This window comes from Protopterus annectens, chromosome 7.part0 (genome assembly GCF_019279795.1).
Source record: "Protopterus annectens isolate FY-2018-M chromosome 7.part0, PAN1.0, whole genome shotgun sequence".
Taxonomy (NCBI): Eukaryota; Metazoa; Chordata; order Ceratodontiformes; family Protopteridae; genus Protopterus; species Protopterus annectens.
This window is the reverse complement of record NC_056739.1, coordinates 215398179-215420473: the sequence shown is the minus strand read 5'-3', so window position 1 is coordinate 215420473 and position 22295 is coordinate 215398179. Positions and strand designations below refer to the sequence as shown.

At 42.8% G+C, this 22295-nt stretch overlaps 1 protein-coding gene across 1 annotated transcript in view; it reads right to left on the bottom strand.

The window, feature by feature from the left end:
* Window positions 1–22295, bottom strand: part of CSDE1 (cold shock domain containing E1) — a 2062269-nt gene that overhangs the window by 1411103 nt on the left and 628871 nt on the right. Inside the window, exon 5 of the mRNA XM_044076154.1 lies at window positions 7451–7548. Within this exon, the coding sequence (XP_043932089.1) occupies window positions 7451–7548 (98 nt within the window). The remainder of the gene's footprint in view (window positions 1–7450; window positions 7549–22295) is intronic.

Genomic DNA, 22295 nt, shown 5'->3' with positions numbered 1-22295 from the left:
TTTAGTGAAGACTTCGGTTCTGAAACTCAAACTCAAAAATTTCAGGAGTCGGACTGGCACTTGCGAACTGCTTCTGCTTCGGGCACAGAGTGGCAAGAAAGACCAAAGAAAATGGCGTCAGCTGCTTGTTTTATACCCCTGACAACCTGATGTCATGGAAGAGGAGACAGCAACTGACGCAGGACCCAAGACTTTGGAATTCAGGCCGACTGAGGGCAACCTGCCAGCAGATTACCCAACTGTAATGACTGCAACAGTGAAACACGAAGAACATGTGCTGGGTGAACACCAGTCTACAAAAGTTACTTGGATAGAAAAAAACAGTAAAAATCACTTCACATTATGCCAGCACCACAAAGGTAAACATTTTTCCACAGAAAAACTGTTTTCTGTTACTTTACACTACTTGTAAAAAGACAAACAAGCACTCCATTTATAAAGTACAGTTGTGTACACTTACAATAAATGTAGATGTTAGAGTGTATTCATTGTTGCAGTCATCACCTGTGGCTTATCCCTGCTGTGGTAGCCCTCGGCCAGCCTGAATACCAGAGTCGATGTTTTTCTGCGTCTGCTGCAGTCACCTGTAGTCTGACGTCAGGTCATTAGTGCTATAAAGCAAGGCAGCAAACATCATTACATCAGTTTTTGTTGCCCTAACCAAGTGGTTCTGGTGGCTAAAGGCCACCATGGGAAACTTATGACCCCCTAGGAAGAGAGGATACAAGGGGGATGGAGGGAGGGAAACCAGGACTGCAACAGCGAATACACTTAAACATCTACATTTATGGTAAGTGTACACAACTGTACTATGTTCTTCGTGTTTCAATGTTGCAGTCATCTCCTGTGGGAGGATTCCTAAAGTTGAGGAGAGGGGTGGAAGGATAGGTTAGAGCCCTAGGCATAAGTCAACAAGCTCTGCAAAACTGCAGAGGCAAACCCTGCCCTAGACTTAGAAAAAAGAGGTAGGTGGTAATGCTTTGTAAAGGTATGGATAGAGGTCAAGGTGGCAGCTTCCAATATGTCCCTGGTGGGGACTCCTCTAAGGAAGGCTGTGGAAGTAGAAGCTGTCCTAGTGGAATGGGTGCAAACAAGACTTATGGGATCTTCCATTGTAGTCCGTAACAGAAATGGATACAGTGTGATATCAATTTGGAAACGGTTTGCTTGTAAATGGGCTTCCCCAGGGGCAAAGCTGACAAGCAGCTGGTCTGTTTTTCTGAAGGATTTAGTATGGCCCAGATAGTATCTGAGCTGTCTGTGCACGTCTAGCGAGTGCAGAATTCTTTCCCCCTTGTTTTGAGGGTTGGGAAAGAAGGTGGGTAGGTGTACGGCCTTGGTTGAAGGTCACATCAGATACCACCTTGGGCATAAAGGATGGGTTTAGTCCTCAGGGGGACCCTGTCTGCATGGAAAATAAAGGGTTCAACAGTCATGAGTGCCTGAAGTTCTGAAACCCTTCTGGCTGAGGTGATAGCTAGTAGGAAGGCCGTCTTCCAGGAGAAGTATTTCAATTTTGAAGCAGCAGGTTTGACAGGAAGTAAGGTTAGTTTTTTCAAAAACATAATTCAGGTTCCAGGCTGGCGTGGGAGGCCTTCTGGGAGGTGTGATATTAGAAGCCCCTCTGAAGAATTGTTTAATCAAAGGATGACAAAAGAGGGGTAGGTCTGAATCGTAATGGGCTGATGAGGCATGGATTTTAATAGAAGAGAAGGAGAGGCCACTTTTGAGCAACTCACCTAGATAATCAAGGATAAGAGGGATGGAAGGATGTGAGGTATTGGCCCCCTCTGGACTGGCTCCAGGAGCAGAATCTTTTCCATTTCCCTGCATAAGATTTTATGGTGTTGGGCCTTCTGGCCTCTGGGATAATTGTCTAGGACCCATTTGCTTACCAGGGACTCTGTTAGCTTTTAAGATTTAAGCCATGCTGAAAGATTGGGAGTCTGCAAAACTGGGTCCAGTATCTTGTCCCTCACCTTGGTCAAGAGGTCTGTGATCAGGGGAAGCTGCTTGGGGGGCTGTACAGTCAGGCTATACAGTAAGGGGTACCAATGCTGTCTGGGCCAATCTGGAGAAATAAGGACAGCCTTTGGTCTCTCCTCCCTTCTTTCGATCAGTACTTTGGGAATTCGAGGCAGAGAAGGGAACGAGTACACAAAGAGGGAGTTCCAGGGGACGGTCAAGGAATCCACCTTCCATGCTAGGGGGGTGATGCTCCCTGGTACAGAAATTCTGCAGCTGGTGGTTGAGATGGGAAGCAAAGAGATCCACCTCCAGAGTCCCCCACTCCCGAGTGATTTGAAGAAAAACTTCCCTGGAGAGCTGCCATTCGTGTGGGTCCAGTATGTTTCTGCTTAGGTGGTCTGCAAGGGTGTTAACTCCTGGTAGGTATTGAGCAATTAGGTGTAGACCCATGGAAGCGGCTGTTAGCCAGAGGTTCATGGCTAGTCTGCACAGAGGGTAAGTTTGGGCCCCCAGTTTGTTGACATAACCACATTACTGTGGTGATGTCTGTTTTTATAAGGACCACCCCTGGCCTGAGATGGGGTTTGGTACTACCATCACTTCTTTCCGACTGATGTGTAAGTGAAGGTGCTGGGCATCCCAAAGACCTTGGGAGCACCCCATGCAACGTCTGAGGCATCGGTGGTGATGGTCTGGCCAGTAGGGTGGAGGATGAAGAGAATACCCTTGTTCTTGGCACAGGCCTCTGCACATCAGAGAAACTCGGCCATTATACATGGGATCAGAGGGAGAAAGATCACTAGAGACAGAGTGCTGGCACCAAAGGCTTGGGTACCAATGAAGTTTTCTCATGTGAAGCCTGGCCAGAGGAATTAGAAGGATGCAAGATGCCATGTATCCCAGGGCTTGCAGGAACTTCCTCGTGGTGAGGTGACTTCACGAAGCCAGCTGGGTAAAGTACAGAGACAGGAACCTCTGCTTTTCTGAGGATATGAAGGCCATTTGGGATGCTGTGTCTAGCAGAGCTCCCAAGAAAATCATTTTCCTGGTGGGGGATTGCTTTGATTTCTTTTCACTGATGGTGAACCCTAGGGAAGTTAGGGGGGGATTTGAAAAAAGAAGGTCCTGGAGCAGCTTTTCTTTGCACTCTGCCTAAATGAGATAAGTCTTCCATGTAATGATAAATCTGTGTATTTGTCTGCAAAATGCTATGGCTGGGGCTAAGCATTTAGTGTATACTCTGGGTGCAGTAGATAAGCCAAAGGGCAGCGCAGAGAACTGAAGGTGTTCTGACCTGCTCTAAAGTGCAGGAATTTCCTGTAGAATTCCCTTATGGGGATATGGAGGTAGACATCTTTTAGGTCTAGGGTCACTAGCCAGGCATTTTGTTAGCATATGCAGCAACTGCTGCAAAGTGAGCATTTTGAATCTGGGGACCACCAGGGAGGTGCTCAGAATGGACAGATCCAGGATTGGGTGACAAGTGCCCTCTTTTCTGGGAACAGTCTGGAATAAAAGCCTTTGCCTGTTTGATCTGGGGGGGACAGGTTCTACTGCCCCCAGGGATACAAGACTTTGGACCTGTTTCAGTGCCTCTGCCCACTGATTTTGAGGCAAGTCTGGGTACCCTCTTGGAATTGGGAATTCGCTGAAAGAAAATTTGTATCCCCAAAAAATTATCTTCAAGACCCATTGGTCTTTTGTTACAGAAAGGCAATTGTTTTGAAGAGGGAGAGCCCTCCACCTAGTTTTTGGTGAGTGAAGGGAGGGCAGAGGGGGGAGGGGGAGTCGCTGCAAATTTTTGCCATAGAAGGGTGGCTTAAAACTCCCTGCCTTTGGGGCAGAAGTGGCCCAATGTTTGCTTCTCTGCTGGCCCTGGCACAGGGGCCTGGATGGTCGGTCCCTGCGGGGCTTACTTTGGCCCCGTCTGCTAGGTGCAGAGAGGGAAAGTTTCTGCTGAACCTGGGATGTTGAACCTGAAAGAAATCTTTTACTGTCTGCATAGATTTTGCTTTGTCTTTCATGTTAAGCACCACCTCTGCTTTTACTCCAAACAAGCGGTCCTTATCCAGGGGTGCATCAATAAGTTTAGACTTGACATGATCAGGGAGAGGTTGTTCCTTCAACCATGCATGTCTCCTAATGACAGATCCTTTAACTACTGCCCTGCTACAGGCTTCTAGGGTGTCATATCCACAGTGTAATGCGTGTTTGGCCACTTGACAAGCAGAGCGCAGTAAATCTGCAAACTCTTGAATTGGCACGGTCAGGAAAGGTAGAAATCTTTTGTTTTAACAGTTCCAAAGCGTGTTGTTGATATTTTAACATATGGAACTGGGAATTGTGTGCTCTGACAGCTAAGGTTGCAGAGGTGTATACTTTATTACTGCATCTGTCCAGAGCTCTGGAGTTCTTGTCAGAAGGAATAGGATTCTTGGCAGAACTAGTCTTAGCTCCTTTAAATCCCTGTGCAATGACCTCTGGGTCTGTAGCAGGATTTCTGTACAGGTATTTGAGAATCCGGTACTCCAATACCTATCAGGTTTACTGGGAGCAGGTGGGAGGGCATCAGGGACTAAGCTGGATTCATGGAAATCATCATCCACCACTTCGAAAATATGGGGGGATGGGCCAGGGTGTGTGCTAGGACAGGCCCAGAAACTAACTCTTTTTAGACTGGGGGGGGGGTCCTGAGATTCCAACTGGAAATATGTTCCCTGAAGGTGTGAAGGGTTTCCCAGAAGGAAAGTTCCTCTGGCAGGGAGGCAGAAGGGACGGATTCCTTTGCATCGGAATCCTCATAAGCAGTCAGAGGTTTCTGTTCCTCTTCAAAATCTAAATAGTCAGATTCCTCAGAATTCTGTTATGTCAATTTCATGAGAAGGGCACCTTTTCCTTTTAGAAGTTTTGGCCTGACTACCCCAAATAAGGGAGACAAGATCCTCCATTTTAAGCACTTGTGCTTGGGGTGGTGGAGCAGAAGCAAGATTGTGGCTAGAAGCAGATTTTCTAGGGGTGGCCTGGCTTCTAGGCCTGAGAGAATCCGATGATTGAGAGAAATAGTAGTTGGATAAGAAGAGGTTAGTTTCTGTCTAGATTCGGTAGTGTGAAAGGCCTTCTCGGAAGCCAGTGCCCGAGTTGCAGCTCTGGACCCAATCGAGGCACAGACAGCCAAAGGCTCAGAAGACGAAGAAGATTTCTGTGGCATATCGGACTCCGAAAGGGTCTTGGGTAGAGGCCTGTGTAAATATCGAATCGGGCATCAGGGGCTGCGAAAGAGCCTCACTGAATTACAGAGAACTGATGACCTGCTTAGCGGCAGCGTCGTCGGAAGGCTTAGCCTTGTGTGGTCTGTCTCTCTCTAGCTCTGCATTTGTTTGCTATGTCCACGGATTGTTGGCTGACTGACGTCACATTGGAATGCAAAGACGGAACATGAAAATAACTGTCTACAATAAGAGCTCTACAGCGAATGGTTCTTGCATTAAAGACGGCACAGAACCGGCAACAGAGGAGAACATCATGGTCTGGGCCTAAACAAGTGACGCAGTAAGAATAGAAGTTTGTGTGGAATCTGCTTTCCACAGGTGAGGCAATTAACTTTTTCGGACATCAGTTAGTGCAAGAAAAAAAGGGTCCCCAATGGGGTATTTTGCTTTAGACATTTTCAGCTGAAATTCAAACTCTGGTAGCGTTCGACCGGCACTCATGCGAACTGCTTCTGCTACGGTCTCCACAGCAAGAAAGACTGATGTAATTACATCAGCTGCCTTGCTTTATAGCACTGATGACCTGATGTCAGACTACAGGTGACTGCATCAGTCGCAGAAAAAACACGGACTCTGGTATTCAGGTCGGCCTAGGGCTACTACAGCAGGGATAACCCACAGGTGATGACTGCAACAGTGAAACATGAAGAATATCTACATTAGAGTCAAACAGTTCATTAAAACACTCAGCTTTAAAATAACTTTCCTTCAGAGGAAAGTGAATAATCAAATGCAGAAAATTAAGGTTTTATCCAAAGGTAACAAGTACTCAAAGGAGCAGCACAAGCAGTCTCTATCCTTGAAAACCTCAGCACAGCATGCTCTTCAGCAGCAGTACAGCTTTGAATGGCTTCACATCTAAATTTGTCTTAGCTTAGCTTGAGCTGATTGACAGTTTGAACAAGTAACCCTTTCATTTTAGGAGGACACCTAAAATGAAGGTCTACCCACCCCCACCCCCAAAAAAACAAACCCTAATCCCTTACATTTTCCACAGTACCTCAGACTGGGGCAACTGATTTGTTACATTTTAAATAAAATTAAATGCTAGGGCATACTATGTAGCAATTTACTAAATACAGTGTCAACTTCTGCACATGTTCCAGGGTATAAATAAATCTTCCACCTTTCTATGCTAATATGTTATATGTCTGCATAAATCTGTTACTGACCATGCTCCCACAATTTAGTAAATCATTCTGTTCCCTCCCTTCCCCTATATATTCAGCTAGCTTAATCATGGCAGAGAGGCAGGTTTGCTACTGATCTAGCCAATTTTATCACATTCCAGCAGTCAGTTTCATGAAGAAACTGTTTCTTAGAATAGCTTCTGAAAATCAGGGTTCACAATTTCAGTGCTAAAAGCTTGGATAAAATAAGTTTTCTTAGAGGCAGCATGACTAGTTATTTTACCAGTATTTCTCTTCTCACATTTAAAACACGACATTTCATTCAGTGACTTTTTCTGGGTGTTTGACGGTAAACTAATTGTTAGACACAGGATTCATTAGCTAATAATCTTTTCATCACCTTTCAAGTACTCTTCGGGTCACTCAGAAAAGTTAATTTACATAATCTACTGACGGGTCCTCAAATTTTTGAATAGCTTGTATAGCCATTATTCTGAACTTTGTATTTACCTCAGGTTCTACCATGGAGTTTAAATCAGATTTTAAACCATATCAACATTTTTTGATAAGACATGTCCAGTTATTAAACAGTCTATTTTTAAGACAACTTAGCCATGGTAAGTCACTTTTTTTTCTGTTTTAATCATTAAAAGTCTTACTCTTCCACATCCATGCAAGACTCAAAGGATCTCCCTCATTAGTGAAGACTACAAAAAATTTTGATCCAATCAGACTTTATCCATATTACGTGCTGCTCAATGTTAATGAGAGATGCCCATAATTTTCCTTAGCAAGCCCCCCCCCTCATTTAAATCTACACATGAAAAACATGGCAAGAGGGGACTTGAGAAGCATTTCACTTGCAGTACAGTCATTATTGGTTCCTAGATGAGTCTTCTGCTTTGCGTTTCACTCTTGCAAACTATAAATGTAAAATCTGGTCTTCCAAGGATGTACATTTCACTCAAGTGTAAAACAGTATTTCAAATGATTAATGAACACAAGCAAGACTTTGCTTTGAGCAACATGGACAGAAACCACGAGAAAAATTTCCAACAGTTATTTTCTCAACTGTATACTTACTGTTTACTAGCATCTACAAAGAAAGACACTTGATCACCGATATCCAATGGAGAGTCTCCTTCCACATCTTCAGGTGTATATGACAAATAAAAGACCTCCTGGAAAAAAAAAAAAGTGTGCAATACACTTAGCTCTCTTCAAATGTAATAAGTAACCTTTGTAACTTCTGTAATAAGACTTTATTTTAAAATACACCACCAAAAAAGCTTTACAGTAAAATGATTAATTTAAACATTCAAGTGCTTGTTAAATTAATAGTAAATACAACCTTATTTTAAATCTGGACTTCTAAGATCCAGTCGGACTTGATATATCACACTTCTATGCCTAAAGCTCTGTTCTTCGTAGGCTACACTTTCCCAAACAAAACACCCACGGGGAAATAAAGGAATACATTTTAACTCTATCCTAGTCTGTTTACAAAAGAATTACATCTGTGGGAGTAACTCTCCTAAATATCAGATGTTCAAGCAGAGTCATCAATGGTGCAGTGTAAATCAAACCACACATTTAGCAAACAGCAAGCAGCCCACTTTCTAGCCCGATTTAAAGCTTTAGCAGATTTTTCTTAACTTGGTCAGTATTCAGCTGCTTGTGGCTCACTTGCTCACAGCTGAATGCTTGTTTGGCTTTTTCAGTGCAAGCATCCTATATATATACAGATACCCCCCCCATACTTCTTCCAACATTTTTCTGATCTGGTCCAAAACACCACACTGGTAACACAGGAAGAACATCTAGCGAAAAGCACTTTCTATCTAAAAATGCCTTTGCTTGCAATCGGCAGCAAGTTACAAGAACTCTTGGCAAATGATATTCCAGTTACTACAATACACTGGTTGCAATCTCGAGACTGAACACTTGCAGGCTTGCTTTTCAACCTTTAAGATGTTTTTCATGCCATATCACAAAACAGCAGGGTTTGGGAATTTGTCACTAGCTAAAATACCTAATTAATCTTTACTAGCTTTAACTATTCCTACAAGAAATCACAGTGCTAGAAACTTACATGTGAGCTTAGGCAGAGTGCTGAGTTAGATATCCAAGATCAAAATGCTTCCAGTCTCTTGTGAGAAAACAGTATTTAAACATTACTAACAAACATGTATCTAAGGCCCTCACAAATGACATCATTTTTGACACAGTCTGGAGTTCTCAGGCCACAAACTGCATTATTTAGCAATCTAACACCTGCGCAGAAACTTACATTACAAGTCATTTCACATGTATATTCTAACAGAAACCAGAGCAATAAAGCACATTCCACATCTAAATTCTGGTCATAAACTTTAGCCTTAAAACAATCGGCATGAAACCTTCATACAGATGGACTGGAGCCGAATTCTAACATGAAAGGGTCACAACATGCTTCAATGGGCCAGTAGAGTGCAATATTGTAACATATTTTGCAATTTCCACATTTCACAGTATTCTTTTACACTCAAGAAACATTCCTGTATTTTACATTTATTTACAAACGCCAAAATTATATATCAAATTCTATTTGACTAGGGTGGGAGCCTTCACCCATCTCTCCCCAATCGTGACACCCTCCAACATTTTCACCAATACACACTATACTTTCACACAAGCCACCCTAATAAAATACGCAGATGATTCCACTCATTTGCACATCTGACAACATGGTATACCTCCAAAAAATTACTCAGGAGGCTTTAGCAGACACTAAAACATGGCTTCATACCTCAACTCATGCTTAACCCAAAAAAGACCAAGCTACTTTTCTCCCCTTAATTCATCCCACAAAAAAATATATTTAAAGTCCTCTCACTCACTCTCTCTCAACAATGCAGTCACTGAAGTCACTTCTCATAGCAAACTATTAGGGATGATAGTGGAGGATAATCTTCTATTTGACTTGCATATGTAAAATTGCACAAGAAAAAATCAAAAAGTAGGGATGCTTTACAGAGCCAAAGACACACTCACCGATGCAACTAAAACTACACTTATCTCCTCCTCACTTTTTATGGCACCCCCCCATCCTTGCTAACCTCCAGGCTTCAACAAAACTGAAACCAGAACAATGTTATAACAAAGTTTCTAAATTTGCAGCACACACCACTTTCAGAACCCATCACTGTACAGCAATGAAAAACCTAAATTGGTTAGAACTGCCACATCAACTAAAATTTACACAACTTCTTACCACCTACAAAATTATCCAGCATCCATCAGCTTTGTCCAGCACTAAAAAATATTTCAACACAACTATGTTCCAGTCACTGCCATCCAGTGACTAAACACTCCAGCCTATAAACCTAGCAAATCCACTGGGCACTGTCTACAATTGTACAAGGTTGCTATGACCTGGAACTCCTTCCCTGTATCCATCAGGTCTACACCCACCCTCCCATATATCAAAACCACTCTGAATAAAGAGCAAATGATGCATTTGTTGGCTGTACGTAGCTCAATGTGTTTGAACCAAAGTGATCTAGATGACTGGCAGTTTCTTGCTCTGTATTTGGAACATTGGCAGACCAGTTTCCCAGAAAACCATGCCCATATTTTTACTGTAGTTCTTTGCTGTGGTAATAACTTTGAGAACTTTGGTCTGAGCACAGTCTAGCAGGGTAGCTCTGTTCTTGTTCAAACAGAATAACCTACATCCCTAAATGTGAACAATACATTTTCATTCCTTATACCTTCTTGCTCTCCTCCCTTCACTTACTTCCTTACTATCAAATGTTCTTTTCTGACTCTCTCTCCAAATATACCATAAGCCTATTTTTCCCTCACTTCATACTGCAATTCCTATTTGTAATGCACTAATTTACCTTAAATTTTTCTAAAAACTGTCTACAATTTCTCATTTTAAATGATTGTCGAGTAGTTTGTATCAATTCTTAATCCATGATTTTCTACATTATATCTAATTATTTAAACTCCAGATTATTTTATTTTTGAAAATTGTAAAATTATTGTTCTTAAAATATTTTGTAATTTGGAGCTTTTCTCCCTGAGCCTCCACTGAGAATGGGATTCTACCCAGACTTTCCTGGCAATCAAATGTCGGGAGGACAATCTAAAGAACACAAAACTCTAATGCAGAATTGGTTTCTTCTACTAAAGCATCTGTTAAACTGCTTTACACAAATCTTACAATGACCATCATATAGCCTGTTGTCATATAAATCTCTACAATGTGAATGCAGCAGCAATAAAAAATATATATAAAATCCATTGATGACATTCATAGCATCCCCTAAAAGTCTGCTGTGTCAGACCCTGCCCTACTCTTACAATTGACCTCTAAATTCTAGTGCTTAGAGAAAGTGTGAACATAAATCCAATGTGGTGGCCTCACAAATGACCTGGACTGATACATTACTAGAGATGGATTTAGCGGTAGCTGCTACCCTGCTAGACTGTGCTCAGACCAAAGCTCTCAAAGTTATTACCACAGCAAAGAAATACAGTAAAAATATGGGCATGGTTTGCTGGGAAACTGGTCTGCCAATAGCCAGGTCCCATACAATCCATGACACACTGTATATTTACTTAAGATAGAGTGCCTCTTTCAGTAGCAATGCATCATTCTTAACAGCCAAGATCAAAAATGTAAGGATTGAGCATAATGATACAAAAATGATCTGACGTTAATAGGATGAAATAGTCATGTTATGAGCAATAAACTTGCTGGCAAAATCAAATTACTGTGAATGACTACACACAGTTTTGGATGATGAATTTTTCCCCCCAGAAAATACTATAAATAAATCTAACAGACAGAGGTCTGGCAAGGGCATCCAGTTATGCCAATCTTGTGACGGCATGGTGTCAAAAATATATATACAATTCCTGCTAACTGTTGAATGTTAGATTTTACTAACAGTCTTTTTAATGTGGAAGAATGATGCAGTTACTTTAGAAACTTTCATATATTTCAATCAATACAGACATTTTGCATATACCTTTAAAGATGTGTCATTTGAATCACTTGGATTTGACAGCAAACTAGGTTGTATGATCCAATATAATGTTATTTATCAATTTTGCACTAAGCTGTCTGCATTACATTAGTAAGCATCACAAGAAAAAGGACAAATCATTAGAGTAAGCTCAGTATAGAACAAGTGTATTCATAGGAGACTAGATGGTTCTGCTACAAGTGCAGAAACAAAAATTATATTTACCATGGCAGCTTCTCATGACCCCATCTGCTCAATTCAACTGTAGGACTGGTCTCAAATCACTTGCCACTCAGCACTTAACATCCTCCCAAGCTTTAAGTCCTCACACTGCAACATTCTCCACACCTCAGTTTTCAGAGCAGGTTTGCCTCTGGATTCTCACCTTTCAGTACAGGCAGCCCCCTACTAGCCATTTTTCCAACAGTCTCCACTCATAACAGTTTAAGTGGACGAGACAAGGTTTACGGCAACTACTTAAATGGATGGACGTGAATAAAGTCAAGTACACAACTTTTGTTCTTCAAGAGGATGGAAAAGAATACAAAAACAGAAACCCACCTTTTCACAGACTTTCACTTTACATATGACAAGCCAAAAAGTACAGTTGTGTACCCACCATAAATGTAGATTTTCAAGTGTATTCAATGTTGCAGTCATCACCCTTGGGTTATCCTGCTGGCAGGCTACACGCCGGAATTTCAAAGTCTAAGTCCGGCGTCGGTTGCTATCGCCTCTTCCCGGACATCAGTGTGCCAGGGATATAAAAGATACAGAAGATGCCATTTTCTTCAGTTTTTCTTGCCCCAGATGTCAGGTGCCCCTAAATTGGAAGGCTGAAAGAATATGCCAATAAAAATACATGCTCAAAAACAACATCTCCATCTTCAAGCAAATACACCAAAAAGGTTGTATAGGATAGAGAAGTGCAGATAAGCCCCAGCAAAGAAAAGGGGGATGGTGGGTGGGTAACCTGGACTGCAACAGTAAATACACTTGAACATCTACATTTATGGTAGGTACACAACTGTACTATGTTCATCGTGTTTCACTGTTGCAGTCATCACCCTTGGGTTGAATCCCAAAGCTGAGGTAGGGTGGCTGTGCTAAATAGGATTAGGAGAGGCTATGAGGCCCTAAAGAACTGCAGTGGCAAAGCCTGCTCTGGATTTAGAGTAAAGAGGTAAGTGGTAGTGCTTTGTGAAAGTGTGCACTGAACTCCAAGTTGCAGCCTCTAAGATGCATCTTTGGTTGGTACTCCTCTGAGGAAGGCTGCTGAAGCGGCTGCTGCTCTGGTGGAATGAGGCCTAATGTCCTTAGGCACTGATTTGCCATGTTGGAAATAGCAGAAGCAGATGCAATGGCCTATCCATTTAGAAATAGTCTGTTTTGAGATGGCCTTGCCTTGTGAACCTGCAGCATATGACACTAAATGTTGCTCAGTCTTTCTGAAAGCTTTAGTTCTGTTCAAGTAGAATCTTAACTGCCTGTGTTTATCCAAAGAATGTAGAATGTTCTCACCCTTGTTCTGTGGATTAGGATAAAAGGTTGTTAAGTGGATGGTTTGGTTGAGGGCCACAATGGACACCACCTTAGGCATAAATGTAGGGTTCGTCCTCAGAGAAACCCTGTCTGGTTGAAAAATGATGAAAGGTTTCACAGCCATGAGTGCTTGTAACTCAGACTCGTCTTGCAGAGGTTATTGCCAGGAGCAGAGCGGTTTTCCAGGATAAGAATTTTAAATCTGCTGTTGATGCTGGCTCAAAAGGGGACAGTGTGAGTTTTTCCAAAACATAATTGAGATCCCAGGCCGGAATTGGTGCTCTCCTTGAAGGCCTAATGTTTTTGGCCCCTCTGAGGTACTGCCTTATTAAAGGATGAGAAAAGATAGGTGGTTCCATATTGTAATGGGCTGAATGGCAGAGGCATAAATCTTAATAGATGAGAAGGAAAAGCCTTTGTTTAGCATCTCAGTTAGGTATTGTAAAATCTGAGGGATATTTGGTACACGCGTGTCTATGCCTTGTTCCTGCTTCCAAGCAGAGAATCTCTTCCATTTTTCTGCATAAAATTTTCTGGTACTGGGCCTCCTGGCCTCCAAGATAACATCCATAACAGCTTTGGAAAGTGGAGTGTTCTGAATGGCTACATTATTCACCATGCCACCAGATTTAAGGTCCTGAGTTGGCTGTGCAGGATCTGACTGTTTGTGGCAGTATCCATGCTGGACCCTGAGACCAGCTCTTCAAGATTGGGTACCAGTGCTGGCGTGGCCAGTCTGGTGCAATCAGTATCATTTTTGGCTTCTCTTGTCTGACTTTTAGGAGTACCCTGGGTAGGAGTGGCAGTGGGGGAAAGGCATATACTGTTAGATTTTTCCAGCTGAAGGATAGGGCATCCCCTTTCCATGCTTGCTTGTGATAAGTCCTTGTGCAAAATCTCTGCAATTGGCAGTTGTGAGGGGAGGCAAATAGATCTATGTCTGGGCATCCCCACTTCCTTATTAACTGGCTGAAGACTTGTGGATCCAGTTTCCATTCGTGGGGATCCATGAGGTTTCTGCTTAGTTCATCTGCCACAGTATTTGTTTTTCCTGGCAGGAATTGTGCTTGCAGGTGAAACTGAAAGGCCAATGCTGTGTCCCATAAGGTCATTGCTTGTCTGCAGAGGGGGTAGGAATGTGTACCTCCCTGTTTATGTACCACATGAACATAGTGTTGTCTGCCTTTATCATAACTGTCCTGGATGAAGTAGGTCCATGAAAGCTGTCAGGGCATTTTGAACAGCTAGCATCTCTTTTTGATTGATGTGAAGATGCATCTGTTTTGTAGGCTATGTGCCCTGAATACATTTTCATGCCATATGGGCCCCCCAGACAATCTAATGCATCCATTGTCAGTGTTTGTTAGGCTGGGGGTAAACTGAATGGCAGACCCTTGTTGTGGTGACAGGCTTCTGCTCACCATCAAAACTCCTGTTGCAGACAGGGAATGAGTGCAATTACTGTCTCCAGGCTGTGGCAATGTTGAGTCCAAACACTTTTTAGAGACCATTGTAGTTTCCTCACATGCAGTCTGGCATATGGAATTAGTAGAATGCAGGATGCCATGAAACCCAAGGCCTGCAGGATTTTCCTTGCAGATTAAGTGGGTTTTTATTGCCAAATTCTTGAAGTAGTCAGTTGTTTTTGTTTGTCTGGAGTGAGATAAGACATCTGGGCAGTTGTATTTAGGCTTGCACCCAGGAATATTATCTCTTGAGAGGGCACTAGTTTGGATTTCTTTTAGTTTACTGTGTACCCTAGGCCAATTAGTAATCTTTTCACAAACACCAGGTGCTTTAGTAGAATGTCTGTTCTCTGCTTGAATCAGGCTGTCATCCAAGTAGGGGTATATTTGAATTCCTTTTTGTCTGCAAAACGCAATTACTGGTGCCAGGTATTTTGTGAAGACCCTGGGCGCAGTAGATAAGCCAAAGGGCAGTGCAGAGAATTGGTAATGCATTGAGCCAGCTATGAATCTGAGGTATCTTCTGCAAGATTGTCTGATTGGGACATGCAGGTATGCCTCTTTTAGGTCCAAAGTTACGAGCCAAGCCTTCTTGCCCAGCATGGGCAGTAGCTGCTGTAGAGTCAACATCCTGAATTTTGGAACTTCCAGAAACGTGTTTAGTACAGACAGGTCCAGTATTGGTCTCTAGGTTTTGTCCTTTCTGGGTACTAGGAAAAGTCTGGAGTAAAATCCTTGCCCCTGGTCTTGTTGTGGTACATGCTGAATGGCCCTCATATCCATGAGGGCTGTAATTTGTTTTTGTGCCCCTGCCCATTGATTGTGTGGCAAGTCTGGCATGCCTCTTGACCTTGGTAGAGTGTGAAAATGGAACCTGTAGCCTTGGGACACTATATTCAGGACCCATTTGTCTCGGGTAATCCTTTGCCAATTTGAAGAAAAAAGTGCTATTTTCCCCCCTAATGGGGCCGCCAAAAGAAAAGTGCTTGGATCTGGTAGAGGATATTGGGACTGTTTCCTGAAAGGTTGTGATTTGTCTTCTCTGATTTTGGCGGTAGGAGCACTCCATTGTTTAGGCCAGTAGGCGCCTTGGGGCTGAGATCTGCCCCTGGGGCGCCTGTATCTGCCTCTTTGTGGTCTGTCTGACGCTGGAAAGGACCAATTTTTAGAAGGCCAGTTTCTGCTAAACCTGGGTGGCTGTACCTGTAAGAAAGCCTCGACTGTCTGCATGGATTTTGCTTTAGCCTCCATTTTTTTCAACACTTCTTCTGCTTTTGTGCCAAAGTATGCTGTAATGGTGCATCTAATAATTTTGCTTTAACATTATCAGGCAGATTTTGTTCCTTTAACCAAGCATGCCTTCTGATAACAGAACCTGTAACAGCGGACCTGCAAGAGGCCTCCAGAGAATCATAACCACATTGCAAAGTATGCTTTCCCACTTGTTCAGCTGCATGCAATAACTCCTGCAATTCCTTGTTCCCTGAACATTCAGTATTTGTCAACATTTTCTGTTTACGCAGTGACATTAAATATTGTTGGTATTTGAGAATATGAAACTGACAATTTAAAGCGCTTACAGCCAGGATTGTACACGTTTTTTTCCCCCATCTGTCTAAAGACCTGGAATCCCTGTCAGGGGGAACAGGGTTTTTTGCAGCGGAAGCTTTAACCCCCTTGAGACCCTGAGATATAGTTTCTTGGTCAGCACCGGGGGTTTTATACAGGAATTTAAGAGAATCCGGGACCCTGTAGTATCTGTCTGGCTTAGCAGGTGCAGGGGGTAGAGTCTGGGGATAGGCCAGACTCTAAAAATACATCTACAATGTCTAGAACAGGTGGAATAGCTAAGGGTCTATGCTGAGGAAGTAGCAGAAAGTCTGAGCCTTTTCTTAGATTCAGAGTAATCTTTGCTCTCCCAGTGGAAATGTTCCCTCATGGTATGTAGGGTTTCCCCAAAAGAATAATCTTCAAGAGGAGAGGCTGAAGGTATGGATTCTTCAGCATCAGACTCCTCATAGGGAAGCATGGAGTAATCCTGTTCAGAAGAGGAATCAGAGGAAATAGAAACCTGATCAGAAGAATCATACTCTGTCTCTTGCCTAGGCCTCTTATCAGGAGGGGGATGGGAGCCCCTGATCATGGTAATTAGGTCTTCGGCCATTTTAAGCATCTGTTTTTTAGGCATGGAAGTCTGAGTAGGTGAATGCTGTACTTGTTTCTTTGTCTTCAGTGCTGCTTTAGTCTTTGAAGATGAAGATGGCTTAATTTAAAGTTGTGTAGGTCTGAAGACGCCCTCAGAAGCGGATGCCCAATACCTTGAGTATCCAGAGGCCCAGTCGGCTGCACGTGGGAGTCAGAAGCGGCCTGTGGCTCTGAGGTAGCGGGCACCAGGGGCTGCGAAAGCACCTCGCTGAGAACCAGCAAACCGGCGAATGGCCTAGCACAGGCTTAGTCTGTTTTGGACCTCGGATGCCTATCTTTTTCCTTGTGTTTTTTGTAAACTCAAGTTGTCGGCTGATCTGACTGCATTATGTAGTTAAATCTTCGGCCAAAGTAATGGAAGGCAAAATCAAACAAACGCTTGATAGTGCGTTGGTTAAATCTAGCACAAAACCGACAGCTAGCAACGTTATGATCAGGGCCTAGGCAAGGAATACAGTAGAGTGAAAATCCTTATGAGGTATTTGCTTCCCACAAGAAATACAATTGTTAACTTTTTCTGACATCTGTCTGGAGCAAGAAAAAAGTTTCCCCAACGGGCTACTTAGCTTTAATGAAGACTTCGGTTCTGAAATTCGTATTTGAAAATCTCAATAGTCGGCCGACTGGCACTTGCCAACTTGCTTATGCTTCAGGCACCATGCGGCAAGAAAGACTGAAGAAAATGGCATCGGCTGCATCTTTTATACCCCTGGCGCACTGATGTCCGGGAGGAGGAAACAGCAACTGACGCCGGACCTAGACTTTGGAATTCCGGCAGACTACAGGTAGCCTGCCAGCAGGATAACCCAAGGGTGATGACTACAACAGTGAAACACGATGAACATAACATTAACTGCCCTCCCATTTCTAAATATTTTCGTTATATCCTTATTTTTCTCATATAAAAGGAGAAAACTGCCCCAGGATTTTACTTAGACCTGCGTTAGCATGTTTAACTTTCCAGTTTGTATTAACTCTCTTTCAAAGCTTCATAGTACACACTTCATTTAACAGAAGACAATAGAGCAGTCTTTGGCTCGTTTGTGACAGTCATTTTACTTGCAACCATCACTGAGAATAGGAATAACCTCACCTTTTTTCAATAATTTCCTGTGTGTTTTCTTTTAACTAGTGTTATACCCCTTTCTCAAAACATTTTTTCCGAAGGTTATTTCTTGCCTATCCTATTTTACCTTTCTTTAAAGCTTCTGGGTGTGCACTTCCTTATACAAGTGCATATTAGTAAATTCTGGCTTCCTAGATCTCTCAACTCAAACATATCTCTTATACCTGAATGTCTTCATCTAAAACAATGATCTTTTTCATTCAAGCAGAAGTCCTTTTCTTTATGTATTCAAACATTTCACAAATTCATTTAACTCTTCTCCCTTCCACACAAACAAACACAATCAAAATGCTTGCTTAGCTTTAAAACAGTCTACTCACAAAAACTTAGTTTAAAACAACTGAGAAATGTGGACCCCCCCCCCCCAGTAAACTTCCCAGCAATGGAACAAAGTTAGCCAACTGATCTTCAAAAGCCTGCTGAGGAGCATTCTTGGTGGCAGGAAAGCACTTAATGTCTTGGCTCCCAATCCTAACAGCTTGGATGTATGGAAAGTGCTCTGAAGTTTTGGAAGCTGGTGAGCTGTTATATGACAGGTTGGTACTAGGCTCATCAGCCGTAGGGCCTATACAAGCCTAGCCATAACAATTCCCTGGCTATTTCTTCCCACACTATTTACATCCCTGGAACCCTGTCTAACAGAGCAACTGACGTGATCCCCGGGGTGAATTTCCTTTCTCCCATCCTCCTATCATATGCAGGATAAAACCCATAAAGCTTATCCTATTGCAACAGTAATCAATATGAAGATCGGCAGCTTATATGCTCTGGGATGTCTTTGAAACCATCGCTGCAACACTGGAGCAGACATAAGGAACAGAAACCACAATGCCAGAAGACAATAACGGTCTGTGTTGACAGAAAAATTAGACAACAGCACTGGTGCCAGAGTATTCTGGTTCTCAAACAGCAAGAAGTCTGATCTTCACGCTAAATGAGTCAATCTAAAGGAGCTACCAAGCCTACCTACTATGGGAGCAACCAGCAATGCATACATCAATACCAGAGAGAGAGAATTGTTTGAGGTCATTGGCTGACTGAGGTCACCTGGATTACAGCTTAGACTAAGCACCTCAATGGTTCTTTTGAGATTTCTTTCTTAAAAGCTGTCTCCGGTTTCAACTTTCTGTTACCTAAAACTCAGTTGCGAGTGTTCTGCCATTTTACACTCAGCTAATCGAAGGAAGGACACTCAGCAAACTCGGAGCTATAATATATAACATTAAGTATCCTGTTCTTTGTTTATTTTGTTCTTTATTTCTTTGTTATTTATAGCAATTTGTGTACTGTGTAATTTTCTAGCTAGTTTCACTGTGTGTGAGGTATTAACTGGAAATTGTCCACTTTTATTAAGCATCTGTTGGGTTGTTTATTTCTGATAACTTGTTGCAGTTAAACTTTTTCTAGAGGCTCCTCTAGCTGTTTAAAACTCATTTAAAGGCTCACTGCTGCTTTTCAGCTGTGAGAAACATTTCTGCAGTTATTTCCCACCCTCCCTCCCTGTTGGTATAGTGCTTTTATAGTTGGCGGCTTTGCAGTTGCCCTCCCCTAGTGTAAATTTAATCTGGGACCCTCCTCCCAGTCTGGTGTCATTACCTCATTCTACCCAGTACAGGGAGAACATTTGAGAAGGCCAATCAGCTTAGTTTCTGCTACTCCTTTCTCTCTTTCCACGAAAAAAAAAAATATCTGCTTTTACTGTATTTGTGTTTCTTCCTACTTTATTTTGCTTTTGCGTCATCTTACAAGTACTCAATTGTATTTATTACTGCTTGGTGTAACTCATTCTAAGCCTTTTAGTTTAAGCACCTGGGCTTCAGACCAGTTGTTTTACATTAAGGTTTGTGGCCTGCACTGTAGTGGAAGAACAGGTAGCTTACATCCTTCTAATTTGGGAACTGCTGATTGAGGGCTCAGTGTCTGTTATTCTAAAAGTGTATTAATTCTGGTTTAAGAACTTGGGCTTCAGGCCAGTTATTTTACATTAAGAGGGTTCGTGGTCTGCACTCTTGTGGGAGGAGAGGTTGGACTCTGCCCTTCTGAGCTGGGAATTTCTGGTTAAAGGCTTATAGTGCCTGCATATTTGAACTGCTTCTTATTGAAATTGGTACACCTTGTTTGCTGTAGCATAGACTAGATCCAGGCCTGCTGAATCTAGCTTTGTTTGTATGCTTGTTATTTCCATGAAACGCTAATTCCACCTAAAACGCGGCTTTTCAGCACTTCTGTGGATCCATAGTGATATCTGCATTGCTTACTGTACTTATTTCCTTGTTTCACTTAAAAGTTACTGTTTGTCGTTTTTGCATTTAAGTTACTTGTAACACATTGCATTTAAGTTACCTGGCACTTGCTCACTAAAGCAATTATACAAGTCAGCACTAAAAAATTAAAAGCACTACACCCTCACAAACTTCCCTTGAGTATGTTGTTCCCCATTGGCCCTTTTTTTCAATTATAAAGGAATTCACAATACTATTCTAGCATGTCCAAAGGTCAGTTGTCAATCGCCTCTCCGGTCCAGCTGGTGAATCTGGGAATCTTGAGGCAATGTTACAACTGCCTCATGTACACAGACAACCCTCTCCTCCTCCCAACAAATTCCAACACATATGAGAGATGCAACCATATAGCCAAACTGGAGGCTAAGCTCTCTCAACTCAGTACTGGCGTAACCAGTCAGGAGGAGAAGGAAACCACACACACTACAATTCCAGGCTCACATAGACCTACCACGACAGCAAACCAAACACAAACAGACAAAAACATACTCGGAGGCTCTAAATAAAAATCTGCCTAAGCAGCAGAAACCGCCAAAGCAGACACCCAAGCAACCGCTACCTCAAAACAAAACACGTGCAACACATAGCTCACAAAGCCAGTGTGCCAAACAGACACAGCCCTTAAGGTTAAACACCACACCTGATACACTTGTAATAGGTGACTATAGTCAGGCACACTGACGTCCCGCTCACCAGGCTGAACAAGAAGGTTCACGGTGAGCTGCCATTAGGGCGCTAGGATCCGCCACATAACTCAAGCACTCAGGTCACTCCAAGGCAAGTACAGATATGACTCTGTCATTGTCCATGCTGGTGTGAATGACCTGAGAGTTACCTCCCTGGACTACATGAAGAGACAGAGGAGCTTTCTGAGCATGTAGCCCAGGCCGGTATGACCCTGACCTTGAGTAGCATCTTACCCTCACCAAGAATGATGCCACAGTATGAAGACAAGATGATCAATTTCAACAATTGGCTTAAGTATTGGTGTCATTCAAAGGGGATCCAATGCCTGTCAGCCTGGGATGAAATGCTTGACAAGCCACGATGCTTCGCTAGAGACGGCTTGCAAAAGTCACCCCTGGGCTTTCGGATATTGGCAAAGGCTCTTGCTACCCCCATAGTGCCTTTTTTTAGGCAAGGCTCAAAAGACAAACCCACCTCCATAGGTATCACAAGGGATAAGAAACTAAGAGTAATGCTACTCAACGCCAGAAGTCTAAACCTCAAGATGCATGCACTCAAAACTCTCCTTAGCATGGAGAACATCGATATCTGTGCAGTAACAGAAACCTGGTTCAAGGCTCCCAAGAGCACCCCAGCACTACCAGGTTATACCTCATACCATGCTTTTCGGCCCCAAAACTTGGACCGAACCACAAAAGGGGGGGGTATCAATATTTGTCAAAGATAACCACACCTCCAGGTTGGTGGCACAGCAGGAAGCATCAGAGACTATCCATGTGCAACTAACAGTGGGTAAAACTGCCTTCCAGTTTATAGCCTGCTACAGACCACCCTCCCAAACCCAGGAACCCCACTCAGCCTTCCTGAGAACACTGGAAAATATGAAGGTCTCTCCAAACACCATTATATTGGGAGACTTCAACTACCCAAACATAGACCGGGAGCATTACTCTAGCTCCAACACCCTAGCCCAAAGGTTCCTAGAATTTATAAACTCAAATGCTATGGAAAAACTTGTTACCACTCCCACAAGAGGGGAAAACATACTGGAACTGATCACCAACATGGGGCTCTATGCTCCAGACCAGAAGTGTATCCCTCACTGGTAAGATCAGACCATAAACTAATCTCACTGGATATTCACATCCCTACCCCACCCCCTGCCCAGAAAACCACAGTGAAAAACTTCTCTAAAGCAAATTGCACACTCCTCAAAACCAAGGTGGAATCCTTCAAAGCCCCCGGGCCTGTGGAAAATACGGCCCAGACCGCAGGATCCTTTATAAACGCATTCTATGAACACCTTCAGGAATGCATGGATTATGCAATCCCAAATAAAACCAAGACCCAATCCTCCAAAGGCAGACGTCCTGTCTGGTTGACCCCAGCCATAAACAAACTATACAATAGAAGGAGGAAGCTACTACATGAGAGAGCAAAATCCCAAAAAGGTAAGGCATCTCTGATCAGTATTAGCAAAAAACTATGGGCACTCATAAAATCGTCTAAGGTCAGCTTCAAGAGAAAAATTGCACAGGACACTAAGGATAATCACAAGGCTTTCTTTAGTTGTTAGGAACCTGGGTGGAAATTCCCAGATAT